This window comes from Tenebrio molitor, chromosome 4 (assembly GCF_963966145.1).
Source record: "Tenebrio molitor chromosome 4, icTenMoli1.1, whole genome shotgun sequence".
In the NCBI taxonomy this organism is placed as follows: Eukaryota; Metazoa; Arthropoda; class Insecta; order Coleoptera; family Tenebrionidae; genus Tenebrio; species Tenebrio molitor.
In genome coordinates, this window is record NC_091049.1 from 27,493,460 (window position 1) to 27,510,548 (window position 17,089).

At 36.1% G+C, this 17,089-nt stretch overlaps 1 protein-coding gene across 1 annotated transcript; it reads left to right on the forward strand.

The window, feature by feature from the left end:
* The first annotated feature begins 2,710 nt into the window (after positions 1 to 2,710).
* On the forward strand, positions 2,711 to 4,907 carry LOC138129433 (uncharacterized). The gene is made up of 4 exons (XM_069045727.1): positions 2,711 to 3,251; positions 3,303 to 3,809; positions 4,633 to 4,788; positions 4,845 to 4,907. Exons 1-4 carry the CDS (start codon positions 3,243 to 3,245, stop codon positions 4,905 to 4,907), a joined length of 735 nt encoding a protein of 244 aa, XP_068901828.1. The 5' UTR covers positions 2,711 to 3,242.
* The last annotated feature ends 12,182 nt before the right edge of the window (positions 4,908 to 17,089 follow it).

Here is a 17,089-nt window from a genome sequence, read left to right on the forward strand (position 1 = left end):
GGCAATTCCTTGGATATTTTCTTCCACTTGAAGAAAATCGCCTTCAAAGTTTTCGTCGGGCCATTCCTTCGTTTGCAACAATTTTCACAAAACTTCTGACAGTGTTTTTGTTGTTTATCACAACACCATGACGACGTAGGTATAAATTGCCCTCCCGACTTTCATTACAAAATATCATCTTTTTATAAACATAAATAGCAATTAAAAAACGATGTTTAAAGGCTGAAAGTGAAAATAAAAGTTTGTATGCAACTTGCTTATTAATCATTACTGGACTCACTGGATTATGGAGACTCGCTCCTTTGCCGCTCGACCCACAAACTTTCCAGCTCGCCCGTAAAGATTAATTTACTAAGCGCGTCACATAAATATGTAACTACTAGCTTTTACCCGCGGCTTTGCCCGCAAATTTCAGAATGTTTTAACATTATGTTTCTACTTTCATGTATTGTATTTCAATATGAAGTTTGTCTTTTTACGAAGAATAATTAAAACTTTACTGTAGACTGCTTTTTTCTTCGACTATATAAACAAAAAGATCAATACTAAGTATAAGAAACTAACACCATCATCGCTTACCAATTCATGAAAATACGCCAACATAACACTTTTATTTTCAGTTGTAATCTTATTTAGATCTTCCTATTGTTTGATTGTCTCGTTTGATTTCAGATACCTACCTTTTGATTTTTCCGGTATTAAGCTATTTGAAGCTTGTTCTGCTTCATTTAAGACATCTTCCGGTAAAACACAATCATTCAAACACATTTTGCGAAATTGCTACTTTTATAAACAACCAAATGTAACTATGACACCTGAACATATCATGCAAACGCGATTTCCAACTCGAAAAAACTGTTTTTGTACTTAACAGGCTTAAAAATGATAATAGGGGTTGCTTTTTGTGGGTTTCAAGCGGCGAAGGTGACGATATACTCAGAGGATGAAATAGGGGTGAAGCGGCGAAAAAAGCGTCTTTTTTTCTTAACAGGGTTGAAAATGGTAGTGGGGGTTGGTTTTTGTAAAATTAAAGTAGACAGTAATTTTCTTCTTGTTTTGAAGATCAAGTGTACAAAATTTCATCGAGATCGGAGTAAAACTGTAGATTTGTATGCAAAATATACAAACAAACAGACATTCAGTTTTCTATATATAGATTTGGCGTTGTTATAGCTCAACTCTACTTCTTCTTTCTGGCAGCGACCACAACAAACTTGATCAATCATGTACCGCTCTTCTTGCAAATGTGTTACGTAATACTTGTCCAGAAACGACACAACTTCTCCCTAAACTTTCCATTTTAGGCTGAATTCACAATCGCCATTCTTTTGTCTAGAAATCAGTTGTTAGAACAAATAATGGAAGTGATCGATTTGTGGGAGTCGATGAATACTTTTCTCAACACACCAAAAGGATCGTCGGACTTCGAAAATTAGTATTCTTTGAAGAATAAATCAGTTACTTCAAAAAACTTACCGTTAAAAGAAGTTACTTGAGTGATCTTTAGGAAAATGCAAGCGGTTTAAGAGTAACAAAGGAACTCCTTAGGACATTAATGCAAACTTCTTTCCAGCGTTCGCTTATTCTACTGTCTCTAAACGGCTGTTTTTGATAGTTATTGATCTATTTAGAACAACATTGTTAATGGTACTTTTATTATGAAATATAACTAATAGTAACTAATAATTAATTGGGGTGATTACATACTTCATAATTCTCAAGGTAACCCTCTAATTTTACTTTCAAAACACATAAAGACATTCTAACAGCGCAGTACTATTGATATAAGACGAACCAGCGAACTGACCCCACGTAAACAGTTTCCTAAAAAGTATTCGACACCTGCAGAAAATTATTTAGTGATTTTCTTAACGACGAAAACTGAATCGAACACTGTAAATATTCCCTTTGTAATGTGACCAATATAGGTCATCCGGGTACTTCGATTGGAAAAAAAAACCTAAAGGATCTTTTTTGAACTCACTACCTTCAAAATGCCATTTTGCGACCGCAACGGTCAATCGCGAACGTAGATTTCGTGCACTAGTGCTTAAAAATCATTCAAAAAGCATTCGCCTTTTCGAGCATTCTGGTTTCCAAAACGGCATTTCTTCAATTTGGTAAACGCATGGACAAGCGTCATCTTTTCACAAAGAGTATCTACACGACAAATCAGACATAATGTTCGTTTCAAAAAATATTACGTTAGGTTGGCAAGAAAAGAAAGTAATCAATTTTCTCGGAGATGCTTACGTGACAATCTCCTCAACATTTTACTCAAATAAATATTTTTAGCAGAAGAAGAAACAACACATCCTACAAAATCTACAAAATTTGGTACAAAATTTTTGATCCAAAATATTCTTCGGAAATGTCTTCAATATCCATTCTCTGTGACTACCAAAAACTGGTAACATCATAATCTCTTCAAAATGAAGAGTCGTACTTGAGAACTGGCGCCGTCGATGGACCCAAACAGATCTTTTTGTTCGCTGATTAAATGATTAATCTTATCTTTCAGAACAATCGACGATGTAATCTGTAGTTGCAACAGTAGGAGTGAAAAATGAGACGAAATCAGTTTTTGAACGAAATGCTTACATGCACAAAAAGACTCACTTCCACTCTTAATGATATAATCTACTATATTTTAACTGTTCCAAGATAATACAGTATGCTAATAAATTTTAAAAATAAATAGGTCAATTTCAAAAATGGTGCGATTAACAGGAAACCTGAACAAGATGATGATAATGATTTTCACTTAAAGTGGTAATTTTTTAAACTACTGTAAATACATTCGTGCTTCATTAGATTAAAATATTAATAAATCCATTTATAATGTAATGAAAGGAGTTAAATAAATTAATGAATAGTGTTCTAGTTAAGTTACTGCCTAATGCGTTCAAATAAAGACAAATTAAGTGAGTGTAGAGACTGAAAAATATTTAGTTCTTCTCACATTATAATAAAATCAAAACTTATGGATTATCAGCATCACAATCTCCTAATTGGTAAGTTCATTTTTACATAACTGGCCAACTTCCTCATGAGCATTTTCAGAGGACCACTTGAAACTAGTTCGTGTGTTAGGTAGCGACATTTTTCAGACAAGAATTGGAAAATTCCTACTGAAGTTAACATTTATTTTCTATTTGGCGTTGTTAGTCGCTCAACTCTACTTCTTCTTTCTGGCAGCGAGCACAGCAAACTTGATCGATCATGCACCGCTCTTCTTGCAAATGTGTTACGTAATGCTTGTCCAGACACGACACAACCTATTCCTAAAGTTTTTGTTTTAGGCCGAATTCGCAATCACCATTCTTTTGTCTAGAAATCAGTTGGTAGAACAAATAATGGAAGTGATCGATTTGTGGGAGATCGATTCCGCCGGTGAAGAAACCAAACAGAGAATCACAAGAGAATCCAGACGAATAAATATTTTTGTGGCAATCAACACCATCCTGTCTGTGACGTGGGCTACCACTCTTGTTGTTTCCCATAATCCCACAGAGACGGTCTTCGTTCGACATATTTTGCATTTGTTGTGTCCTCGGCAGGCCGACTTTCTCCTCGTTTTCTTTAATTTAACGCTTTATTTGGCAGTTTTTGTCATGATGGCACACGCGTATGAAATGATTTATACGACGCAGCACGTGAAATTTCAGATGTACATGTGTAAAGCATTCATTCAAGCGATGACCGATGGTACAGATTCTGAAGAAACGCTAATGTATGATGCAGATTATCAACAGCTGACAGAGTCGAGACTCAAGTCTTTAATCAAAAGACATTGTGACTTTATCCGGTAATGATTTGTCGCGTGGCATTATTTTAATTTGAGTTCGTAGTCTTCTATGTTTGGAATTTAATTTTCTTATAATTTTTCTTCATCTGAAACTTTTTTGTTTCCTGACGTTCACGTTTTAATCTCTTTTTGACATTTAAATTTTTCAACAGTTCTTCCCTCTTTGCTTAGAATTTTACAACAGTTATCAATATCAAATAACGCTGTTCTGTTACAGATGGAGGGATAATATGTTGCTTCTAATGAAACATCTCATAATGCCATTTACTTTGGGCGCCATCGTAATCGCTACAAGTTTTGCGCTTTCATTTCTACAAGTAAGAAACCTTTTTTCTTAACCGACACTTTCCGCCAACCGAATTAATATTCTGATCTGATTCTTTTGCCATAATGAGAGGCCACGATTTATTTTTTTCACGTGAGACACACTGTTTGATTTCCGTCACTAAAGTGCGTGACATGCGCACCTATCAAAATGTACATACATGTAACGTGTTGCTGATTTTCCCGACTAACTAAACTGGCAACAACGCACTAGACATTAACGCTATTGATAACCTCAAACTTCGAAAACATAAGCTAATTCAACAGACAGCTTTACTATTACTACCAAATTAAATGCAAGAGTTCCATGGCCTCCCATTATGCCAAAACAACCTGAATGCTGTTTGAGTCGATATTACAGAATTCAGTATCGTGGCGCAGCTGTCTGTTCGCGGTCTGTGCCTTGTCGACCATCACAAGTTTGATAACAGCTGCACATCATTTAGAAGAGGAGGTGAGACACTCTGAAATGTTTAATTTGATGCAGAGTTATTTTTCAGTCGGAGAAAATGTTGAAAAGTTTTTTCATTCCAAAATGGTACAACTGGAATATCAAAAACAGAAAGCTTCTGTTGACAGTTTTGACCAACACGTCCAGACCGATCAGTTTAAAATTCACTGACAGATTTACCATAAACTACACTTTATTTGTGTTTGTGAGTATAACTCTTGGTGAAGATATCATCGATTAGATATTTGTTTCAATTTTCAGATTGGCAAGACACTCTACTCGATCATTTCGGTCTTCTTGAGTGTAAAAATTGAAAAACACTAACTCGCTAGTGTACCTTATCCGATTAGTTTTGGCTTACTTTCAAAATTTTTTCACCGAATACACTTTGCAAAAAAAATCAATTTTTTCACATTAGCAAAAAAGAGAAACTTTGCAACATGATAACGATGCATAAATGTCACGCTTTTTTGACGGTTGTAGAAAAACAATTTTTTTATTTTAATGTTTGTGTATTCAGAAGATAAACATTTATCAGAATAAAGATTAAAAAATATACAGTGCAACTTAAAAAAATAAAGTTAGGTGCGGTCTGTCAAAAATTATGATGTTAAAAAAAATCATAGCATGTCGATCTATAGTGTTCCTAAAGCGGTTTTGTTTGACGTATTATTTATTAAAATCGGATAAAAATAAGGAAGTTATAGCACCAAAGATTTTTCATAATACACCCGGTATATTTTGTAGTTTATTTTAGTATTTTAAGTAATTTAATGTTATCTATATGTACATATGTATATTAATACATGAAGGAAAAATTTTGTACCGCCTTTTAAGGAGGAGTGTGAGATTTGGCATTGTTAAAGTTTATATGGAGGAGTGCAGAAAGATAAAAATTTATGTATAATATACAGGTGTCCTAAAAAAAAGTCCATAGCTCCCTTATCTATGGAAGGATTTTAATTATCTATATACCAAATTAAATGGTTATGAATGGGCTACAAAATGGCCTACTAACTTCACGTAAATCCCCAAGGGCGCCAAGGTTAAACTGTCAAAAAAAAATTTTCAATTTCTTTTATTTAGTAATTCTGATAGAGATTTTTATTGTGAAACAACAATGTATGAAATGTTGAAGTTATTCTCAAATAAGAAAAAAATTAAAAAAATTACACTACATTTTGAAACAAATGACGGGTAACAAGCGAGAAGCTATCAATAGATATTTTCATATGAGTAGCGCTGTCAGATTACTTTTATTGTATGGGACGACTTGAATTCATAGAGAATGTTTCGGTCATAGAACCGGATTTTTTTTGTTTTTTGCGAATTGAAAAGGGGAATCCAGCCGATTCGAACGAAATTGCGGTGAGTTATTGTATAGGATGAGTTGAAGTCAGGCATAGGGAAAGTTCCGGCCATAGACCCCATTTGTTGGTGTGGGAGCCAAAAATGTGCCAAAATATGAGTTTTTTTGGTTTTTTGTGAATTTCTCTTAAACGATAAAAGCAAGGTAAATTTTTTTCGACTCAAAAGAAGCGTATTAAAAAGAGGAATCCGGCGGTGTATAATTCATTGTCATATTATGTTTAGTAAGGAAGCTACGGCCGTTTAAATGTTTTTTCCGGGTGCAAATTTGATAGAAGGTAGGGGTTCATGGTATTTTCGAAAAAAATTTTTGTCGCCGATTCGAACGAAATTGCGGTGAGTTATTGTATAGGATGAGTTGAAGTCAGGCATAGGGAAAGTTCCGGCCATAGACCCTATTTGTTGGTGTGGGAGCAAAAAATGTGCCAAAATATGAGTTTTTTTGGTTTTTTGCGAATTTCTCTTAAACGAAAAAAGCGAGGTAAAATTTTTTCGACTCAAAAGAAGCGTATTAAAAAGAGGAATCCGGCGGTGTATAATTCATTGTCATATTATGTTTAGTAAGGAAGCTACGGCCGTTTAAATGTTTTTTCCGGGTGCAAATTTGATAGAAGGTTCATGGTATTTTCGAAAAAAATTTTTGTCGCCGATTCGAACGAAATTGCGGTGAGTTATTGTATAGGATGAGTTGAAGTCAGGCATAGGGAAAGTTCCGGCCATAGACCCCATTTGTTGGTGTGGGAGCAAAAAATGTGCCAAAATATGAGTTTTTTTGGTTTTTTGCGAATTTCTCTTAAACGAAAAAAGCGAGGTAAAATTTTTTCGACTCAAAAGAAGCGTATTAAAAAGAGGAATCCAGCGGTGTATAATTCATTGTCATATTATGTTTAGTAAGGAAGCTACGGCCGTTTAAATGTTTTTTCCGGGTGCAAATTTGATAGAAGGTAGGGGTTCATGGTATTTTCGAAAAAAAATTTTGTCGCCGATTCGAACGAAATTGCGGTGAGTTATTGTATAGGATGAGTTGAAGTCAGGCATAGGGAAAGTTCCGGCCATAGACCCCATTTGTTGGTGTGGGAGCCAAAAATGTGCCAAAATATGAGTTTTTTTGGTTTTTTGTGAATTTCTCTTAAACGATAAAAGCAAGGTAAATTTTTTTCGACTCAAAAGAAGCGTATTAAAAAGAGGAATCCGGCGGTGTATAATTCATTGTCATATTATGTTTAGTAAGGAAGCTACGGCCGTTTAAATGTTTTTTCCGGGTGCAAATTTGATAGAAGGTAGGGGTTCATGGTATTTTCGAAAAAAATTTTTGTCGCCGATTCGAACGAAATTGCGGTGAGTTATTGTATAGGATGAGTTGAAGTCAGGCATAGGGAAAGTTCCGGCCATAGACCCCATTTGTTGGTGTGGGAGCAAAAAATGTGCCAAAATATGAGTTTTTTTGGTTTTTTGCGAATTTCAATTAAACGAAAAAAGCGAGGTAAAATTTTTTCGACTCAAAAGAAGCGTATTAAAAAGAGGAATCCGGCGGTGTATAATTCATTGTCATATTATGTTTAGTAAGGAAGCTACGGCCGTTTAAATGTTTTTTCCGGGTGCAAATTTGATAGAAGGTAGGGGTTCATGGTATTTTCGAAAAAAATTTTTGTCGCCGATTCGAACGAAATTGCGGTGAGTTATTGTATAGGATGAGTTGAAGTCAGGCATAGGGAAAGTTCCGGCCATAGACCCTATTTGTTGGTGTGGGAGCAAAAAATGTGCCAAAATATGAGTTTTTTTGGTTTTTTGCGAATTTCTCTTAAACGAAAAAAGCGAGGTAAAATTTTTTCGACTCAAAAGAAGCGTATTAAAAAGAGGAATCCGGCGGTGTATAATTCATTGTCATATTATGTTTAGTAAGGAAGCTACGGCCGTTTAAATGTTTTTTCCGGGTGCAAATTTGATAGAAGGTTCATGGTATTTTCGAAAAAAATTTTTGTCGCCGATTCGAACGAAATTGCGGTGAGTTATTGTATAGGATGAGTTGAAGTCAGGCATAGGGAAAGTTCCGGCCATAGACCCCATTTGTTGGTGTGGGAGCAAAAAATGTGCCAAAATATGAGTTTTTTTGGTTTTTTGCGAATTTCAATTAAACGAAAAAAGCGAGGTAAAATTTTTTCGACTCAAAAGAAGCGTATTAAAAAGAGGAATCCAGCGGTGTATAATTCATTGTCATATTATGTTTAGTAAGGAAGCTACGGCCGTTTAAATGTTTTTTCCGGGTGCAAATTTGATAGAAGGTAGGGGTTCATGGTATTTTCGAAAAAAAATTTTGTCGCCGATTCGAACGAAATTGCGGTGAGTTATTGTATAGGATGAGTTGAAGTCAGGCATAGGGAAAGTTCCGGCCATAGACCCCATTTGTTGGTGTGGGAGCAAAAAATGTGCCAAAATATGAGTTTTTTTGGTTTTTTGTGAATTTCTCTTAAACGATAAAAGCAAGGTAAATTTTTTTCGACTCAAAAGAAGCGTATTAAAAAGAGGAATCCGGCGGTGTATAATTCATTGTCATATTATGTTTAGTAAGGAAGCTACGGCCGTTTAAATGTTTTTTCCGGGTGCAAATTTGATAGAAGGTAGGGGTTCGAAAAAAATTTTTGTCGCCGATTCGAACGAAATTGCGGTGAGTTATTGTATAGGATGAGTTGAAGTCAGGCATAGGGAAAGTTCCGGCCATAGACCCCATTTGTTGGTGTGGGAGCAAAAAATGTGCCAAAATATGAGTTTTTTTGGTTTTTTGCGAATTTCTCTTAAACGAAAAAAGCGAGGTAAAATTTTTTCGACTCAAAAGAAGCGTATTAAAAAGAGGAATCCAGCGGTGTATAATTCATTGTCATATTATGTTTAGTAAGGAAGCTACGGCCGTTTAAATGTTTTTTCCGGGTGCAAATTTGATAGAAGGTAGGGGTTCATGGTATTTTCGAAAAAAATTTTTGTCGCCGATTCGAACGAAATTGCGGTGAGTTATTGTATAGGATGAGTTGAAGTCAGGCATAGGGAAAGTTCCGGCCATAGACCCCATTTGTTGGTGTGGGAGCAAAAAATGTGCCAAAATATGAGTTTTTTTGGTTTTTTGTGAATTTCTCTTAAACGATAAAAGCAAGGTAAATTTTTTTCGACTCAAAAGAAGCGTATTAAAAAGATGAATCCGGCGGTGTATAATTCATTGTCATATTATGTTTGGTAAGGAAGCTACGGCCGTTTAAATGTTTTTTCCGGGTGCAAATTTGATAGAAGGTAGGGGTTCATGGTATTTTCGAAAAAAATTTTTGTCGCCGATTCGAACGAAATTGCGGTGAGTTATTGTATAGGATGAGTTGAAGTCAGGCATAGGGAAAGTTCCGGCCATAGACCCCATTTGTTGGTGTGGGAGCAAAAAATGTGCCAAAATATGAGTTTTTTTGGTTTTTTGCGAATTTCTCTTAAACGAAAAAAGCGAGGTAAAATTTTTTCGACTCAAAAGAAGCGTATTAAAAAGAGGAATCCAGCGGTGTATAATTCATTGTCATATTATGTTTAGTAAGGAAGCTACGGCCGTTTAAATGTTTTTTCCGGGTGCAAATTTGATAGAAGGTAGGGGTTCATGGTATTTTCGAAAAAAATTTTTGTCGCCGATTCGAACGAAATTGCGGTGAGTTATTGTATAGGATGAGTTGAAGTCAGGCATAGGGAAAGTTCCGGCCATAGACCCCATTTGTTGGTGTGGGAGCAAAAAATGTGCCAAAATATGAGTTTTTTTGGTTTTTTGCGAATTTCTCTTAAACGAAAAAAGCGAGGTAAAATTTTTTCGACTCAAAAGAAGCGTATTAAAAAGAGGAATCCAGCGGTGTATAATTCATTGTCATATTATGTTTAGTAAGGAAGCTACGGCCGTTTAAATGTTTTTTCCGGGTGCAAATTTGATAGAAGGTAGGGGTTCATGGTATTTTCGAAAAAAATTTTTGTCGCCGATTCGAACGAAATTGCGGTGAGTTATTGTATAGGATGAGTTGAAGTCAGGCATAGGGAAAGTTCCGGCCATAGACCCCATTTGTTGGTGTGGGAGCAAAAAATGTGCCAAAATATGAGTTTTTTTGGTTTTTTGCGAATTTCTCTTAAACGAAAAAAGCGAGGTAAAATTTTTTCGACTCAAAAGAAGCGTATTAAAAAGAGGAATCCAGCGGTGTATAATTCATTGTCATATTATGTTTAGTAAGGAAGCTACGGCCGTTTAAATGTTTTTTCCGGGTGCAAATTTGATAGAAGGTAGGGGTTCATGGTATTTTCGAAAAAAATTTTTGTCGCCGATTCGAACGAAATTGCGGTGAGTTATTGTATAGGATGAGTTGAAGTCAGGCATAGGGAAAGTTCCGGCCATAGACCCCATTTGTTGGTGTGGGAGCAAAAAATGTGCCAAAATATGAGTTTTTTTGGTTTTTTGTGAATTTCTCTTAAACGATAAAAGCAAGGTAAATTTTTTTCGACTCAAAAGAAGCGTATTAAAAAGATGAATCCGGCGGTGTATAATTCATTGTCATATTATGTTTGGTAAGGAAGCTACGGCCGTTTAAATGTTTTTTCCGGGTGCAAATTTGATAGAAGGTAGGGGTTCATGGTATTTTCGAAAAAAATTTTTGTCGCCGATTCGAACGAAATTGCGGTGAGTTATTGTATAGGATGAGTTGAAGTCAGGCATAGGGAAAGTTCCGGCCATAGACCCCATTTGTTGGTGTGGGAGCAAAAAATGTGCCAAAATATGAGTTTTTTTGGTTTTTTGCGAATTTCTCTTAAACGAAAAAAGCGAGGTAAAATTTTTTCGACTCAAAAGAAGCGTATTAAAAAGAGGAATCCAGCGGTGTATAATTCATTGTCATATTATGTTTAGTAAGGAAGCTACGGCCGTTTAAATGTTTTTTCCGGGTGCAAATTTGATAGAAGGTAGGGGTTCATGGTATTTTCGAAAAAAAATTTTGTCGCCGATTCGAACGAAATTGCGGTGAGTTATTGTATAGGATGAGTTGAAGTCAGGCATAGGGAAAGTTCCGGCCATAGACCCCATTTGTTGGTGTGGGAGCAAAAAATGTGCCAAAATATGAGTTTTTTTGGTTTTTTGCGAATTTCTCTTAAACGAAAAAAGCGAGGTAAAATTTTTTCGACTCAAAAGAAGCGTATTAAAAAGAGGAATCCAGCGGTGTATAATTCATTGTCATATTATGTTTAGTAAGGAAGCTACGGCCGTTTAAATGTTTTTTCCGGGTGCAAATTTGATAGAAGGTAGGGGTTCATGGTATTTTCGAAAAAAATTTTTGTCGCCGATTCGAACGAAATTGCGGTGAGTTATTGTATAGGATGAGTTGAAGTCAGGCATAGGGAAAGTTCCGGCCATAGACCCCATTTGTTGGTGTGGGAGCAAAAAATGTGCCAAAATATGAGTTTTTTTGGTTTTTTGCGAATTTCTCTTAAACGAAAAAAGCGAGGTAAAATTTTTTCGACTCAAAAGAAGCGTATTAAAAAGAGGAATCCAGCGGTGTATAATTCATTGTCATATTATGTTTAGTAAGGAAGCTACGGCCGTTTAAATGTTTTTTCCGGGTGCAAATTTGATAGAAGGTAGGGGTTCATGGTATTTTCGAAAAAAATTTTTGTCGCCGATTCGAACGAAATTGCGGTGAGTTATTGTATAGGATGAGTTGAAGTCAGGCATAGGGAAAGTTCCGGCCATAGACCCCATTTGTTGGTGTGGGAGCAAAAAATGTGCCAAAATATGAGTTTTTTTGGTTTTTTGCGAATTTCTCTTAAACGAAAAAAGCGAGGTAAAATTTTTTCGACTCAAAAGAAGCGTATTAAAAAGAGGAATCCAGCGGTGTATAATTCATTGTCATATTATGTTTAGTAAGGAAGCTACGGCCGTTTAAATGTTTTTTCCGGGTGCAAATTTGATAGAAGGTTCATGGTATTTTCGAAAAAAATTTTTGTCGCCGATTCGAACGAAATTGCGGTGAGTTATTGTATAGGATGAGTTGAAGTCAGGCATAGGGAAAGTTCCGGCCATAAACCCCATTTGTTGGTGTGGGAGCAAAAAATGTGCCAAAATATGAGTTTTTTTGGTTTTTTGCGAATTTCTCTTAAACGAAAAAAGCGAGGTAAAATTTTTTCGACTCAAAAGAAGCGTATTAAAAAGAGGAATCCAGCGGTGTATAATTCATTGTCATATTATGTTTAGTAAGGAAGCTACGGCCGTTTAAATGTTTTTTCCGGGTGCAAATTTGATAGAAGGTAGGGGTTCATGGTATTTTCGAAAAAAAATTTTGTCGCCGATTCGAACGAAATTGCGGTGAGTTATTGTATAGGATGAGTTGAAGTCAGGCATAGGGAAAGTTCCGGCCATAGACCCCATTTGTTGGTGTGGGAGCCAAAAATGTGCCAAAATATGAGTTTTTTTGGTTTTTTGTGAATTTCTCTTAAACGATAAAAGCAAGGTAAATTTTTTTCGACTCAAAAGAAGCGTATTAAAAAGAGGAATCCAGCGGTGTATAATTCATTGTCATATTATGTTTAGTAAGGAAGCTACGGCCGTTTAAATGTTTTTTCCGGGTGCAAATTTGATAGAAGGTAGGGGTTCATGGTATTTTCGAAAAAAATTTTTGTCGCCGATTCGAACGAAATTGCGGTGAGTTATTGTATAGGATGAGTTGAAGTCAGGCATAGGGAAAGTTCCGGCCATAGACCCCATTTGTTGGTGTGGGAGCAAAAAATGTGCCAAAATATGAGTTTTTTTGGTTTTTTGTGAATTTCTCTTAAACGATAAAAGCAAGGTAAATTTTTTTCGACTCAAAAGAAGCGTATTAAAAAGATGAATCCGGCGGTGTATAATTCATTGTCATATTATGTTTGGTAAGGAAGCTACGGCCGTTTAAATGTTTTTTCCGGGTGCAAATTTGATAGAAGGTAGGGGTTCATGGTATTTTCGAAAAAAATTTTTGTCGCCGATTCGAACGAAATTGCGGTGAGTTATTGTATAGGATGAGTTGAAGTCAGGCATAGGGAAAGTTCCGGCCATAGACCCCATTTGTTGGTGTGGGAGCAAAAAATGTGCCAAAATATGAGTTTTTTTGGTTTTTTGCGAATTTCTCTTAAACGAAAAAAGCGAGGTAAAATTTTTTCGACTCAAAAGAAGCGTATTAAAAAGAGGAATCCAGCGGTATATAATTCATTGTCATATTATGTTTAGTAAGGAAGCTACGGCCGTTTAAATGTTTTTTCCGGGTGCAAATTTGATAGAAGGTAGGGGTTCATGGTATTTTCGAAAAAAATTTTTGTCGCCGATTCGAACGAAATTGCGGTGAGTTATTGTATAGGATGAGTTGAAGTCAGGCATAGGGAAAGTTCCGGCCATAGACCCCATTTGTTGGTGTGGGAGCAAAAAATGTGCCAAAATATGAGTTTTTTTGGTTTTTTGCGAATTTCTCTTAAACGAAAAAAGCGAGGTAAAATTTTTTCGACTCAAAAGAAGCGTATTAAAAAGAGGAATCCAGCGGTGTATAATTCATTGTCATATTATGTTTAGTAAGGAAGCTACGGCCGTTTAAATGTTTTTTCCGGGTGCAAATTTGATAGAAGGTAGGGGTTCATGGTATTTTCGAAAAAAATTTTTGTCGCCGATTCGAACGAAATTGCGGTGAGTTATTGTATAGGATGAGTTGAAGTCAGGCATAGGGAAAGTTCCGGCCATAGACCCCATTTGTTGGTGTGGGAGCAAAAAATGTGCCAAAATATGAGTTTTTTTGGTTTTTTGCGAATTTCTCTTAAACGAAAAAAGCGAGGTAAAATTTTTTCGACTCAAAAGAAGCGTATTAAAAAGAGGAATCCAGCGGTGTATAATTCATTGTCATATTATGTTTAGTAAGGAAGCTACGGCCGTTTAAATGTTTTTTCCGGGTGCAAATTTGATAGAAGGTAGGGGTTCATGGTATTTTCGAAAAAAATTTTTGTCGCCGATTCGAACGAAATTGCGGTGAGTTATTGTATAGGATGAGTTGAAGTCAGGCATAGGGAAAGTTCCGGCCATAGACCCCATTTGTTGGTGTGGGAGCAAAAAATGTGCCAAAATATGAGTTTTTTTGGTTTTTTGTGAATCCAGCGGTGTATAATTCATTGTCATATTATGTTTAGTAAGGAAGCTACGGCCGTTTAAATGTTTTTTCCGGGTGCAAATTTGATAGAAGGTAGGGGTTCATGGTATTTTCGAAAAAAATTTTTGTCGCCGATTCGAACGAAATTGCGGTGAGTTATTGTATAGGATGAGTTGAAGTCAGGCATAGGGAAAGTTCCGGCCATAGACCCCATTTGTTGGTGTGGGAGCAAAAAATGTGCCAAAATATGAGTTTTTTTGGTTTTTTGCGAATTTCTCTTAAACGAAAAAAGCGAGGTAAAATTTTTTCGACTCAAAAGAAGCGTATTAAAAAGAGGAATCCAGCGGTGTATAATTCATTGTCATATTATGTTTAGGAAGGAAGCTACGGCCGTTTAAATGTTTTTTCCGGGTGCAAATTTGATAGAAGGTAGGGGTTCATGGTATTTTCGAAAAAAATTTTTGTCGCCGATTCGAACGAAATTGCGGTGAGTTATTGTATAGGATGAGTTGAAGTCAGGCATAGGGAAAGTTCCGGCCATAGACCCCATTTGTTGGTGTGGGAGCAAAAAATGTGCCAAAATATGAGTTTTTTTGGTTTTTTGCGAATTTCTCTTAAACGAAAAAAGCGAGGTAAAATTTTTTCGACTCAAAAGAAGCGTATTAAAAAGAGGAATCCAGCGGTGTATAATTCATTGTCATATTATGTTTAGTAAGGAAGCTACGGCCGTTTAAATGTTTTTTCCGGGTGCAAATTTGATAGAAGGTTCATGGTATTTTCGAAAAAAATTTTTGTCGCCGATTCGAACGAAATTGCGGTGAGTTATTGTATAGGATGAGTTGAAGTCAGGCATAGGGAAAGTTCCGGCCATAGACCCCATTTGTTGGTGTGGGAGCAAAAAATGTGCCAAAATATGAGTTTTTTTGGTTTTTTGCGAATTTCTCTTAAACGAAAAAAGCGAGGTAAAATTTTTTCGACTCAAAAGAAGCGTATTAAAAAGAGGAATCCAGCGGTGTATAATTCATTGTCATATTATGTTTAGTAAGGAAGCTACGGCCGTTTAAATGTTTTTTCCGGGTGCAAATTTGATAGAAGGTAGGGGTTCATGGTATTTTCGAAAAAAATTTTTGTCGCCGATTCGAACGAAATTGCGGTGAGTTATTGTATAGGATGAGTTGAAGTCAGGCATAGGGAAAGTTCCGGCCATAGACCCCATTTGTTGGTGTGGGAGCCAAAAATGTGCCAAAATATGAGTTTTTTTGGTTTTTTGTGAATTTCTCTTAAACGATAAAAGCAAGGTAAATTTTTTTCGACTCAAAAGAAGCGTATTAAAAAGAGGAATCCGGCGGTGTATAATTCATTGTCATATTATGTTTAGTAAGGAAGCTACGGCCGTTTAAATGTTTTTTCCGGGTGCAAATTTGATAGAAGGTAGGGGTTCATGGTATTTTCGAAAAAAATTTTTGTCGCCGATTCGAACGAAATTGCGGTGAGTTATTGTATAGGATGAGTTGAAGTCAGGCATAGGGAAAGTTCCGGCCATAGACCCCATTTGTTGGTGTGGGAGCAAAAAATGTGCCAAAATATGAGTTTTTTTGGTTTTTTGCGAATTTCTCTTAAACGAAAAAAGCGAGGTAAAATTTTTTCGACTCAAAAGAAGCGTATTAAAAAGAGGAATCCAGCGGTGTATAATTCATTGTCATATTATGTTTAGTAAGGAAGCTACGGCCGTTTAAATGTTTTTTCCGGGTGCAAATTTGATAGAAGGTAGGGGTTCATGGTATTTTCGAAAAAAATTTTTGTCGCCGATTCGAACGAAATTGCGGTGAGTTATTGTATAGGATGAGTTGAAGTCAGGCATAGGGAAAGTTCCGGCCATAGACCCCATTTGTTGGTGTGGGAGCAAAAAATGTGCCAAAATATGAGTTTTTTTGGTTTTTTGCGAATTTCTCTTAAACGAAAAAAGCGAGGTAAAATTTTTTCGACTCAAAAGAAGCGTATTAAAAAGAGGAATCCAGCGGTGTATAATTCATTGTCATATTATGTTTAGTAAGGAAGCTACGGCCGTTTAAATGTTTTTTCCGGGTGCAAATTTGATAGAAGGTAGGGGTTCATGGTATTTTCGAAAAAAATTTTTGTCGCCGATTCGAACGAAATTGCGGTGAGTTATTGTATAGGATGAGTTGAAGTCAGGCATAGGGAAAGTTCCGGCCATAGACCCCATTTGTTGGTGTGGGAGCAAAAAATGTGCCAAAATATGAGTTTTTTTGGTTTTTTGCGAATTTCTCTTAAACGAAAAAAGCGAGGTAAAATTTTTTCGACTCAAAAGAAGCGTATTAAAAAGAGGAATCCAGCGGTGTATAATTCATTGTCATATTATGTTTAGTAAGGAAGCTACGGCCGTTTAAATGTTTTTTCCGGGTGCAAATTTGATAGAAGGTTCATGGTATTTTCGAAAAAAATTTTTGTCGCCGATTCGAACGAAATTGCGGTGAGTTATTGTATAGGATGAGTTGAAGTCAGGCATAGGGAAAGTTCCGGCCATAGACCCCATTTGTTGGTGTGGGAGCAAAAAATGTGCCAAAATATGAGTTTTTTTGGTTTTTTGCGAATTTCTCTTAAACGAAAAAAGCGAGGTAAAATTTTTTCGACTCAAAAGAAGCGTATTAAAAAGAGGAATCCAGCGGTGTATAATTCATTGTCATATTATGTTTAGTAAGGAAGCTACGGCCGTTTAAATGTTTTTTCCGGGTGCAAATTTGATAGAAGGTTCATGGTATTTTCGAAAAAAATTTTTGTCGCCGATTCGAACGAAATTGCGGTGAGTTATTGTATAGGATGAGTTGAAGTCAGGCATAGGGAAAGTTCCGGCCATAGACCCCATTTGTTGGTGTGGGAGCAAAAAATGTGCCAAAATATGAGTTTTTTTGGTTTTTTGCGAATTTCTCTTAAACGAAAAAAGCGAGGTAAAATTTTTTCGACTCA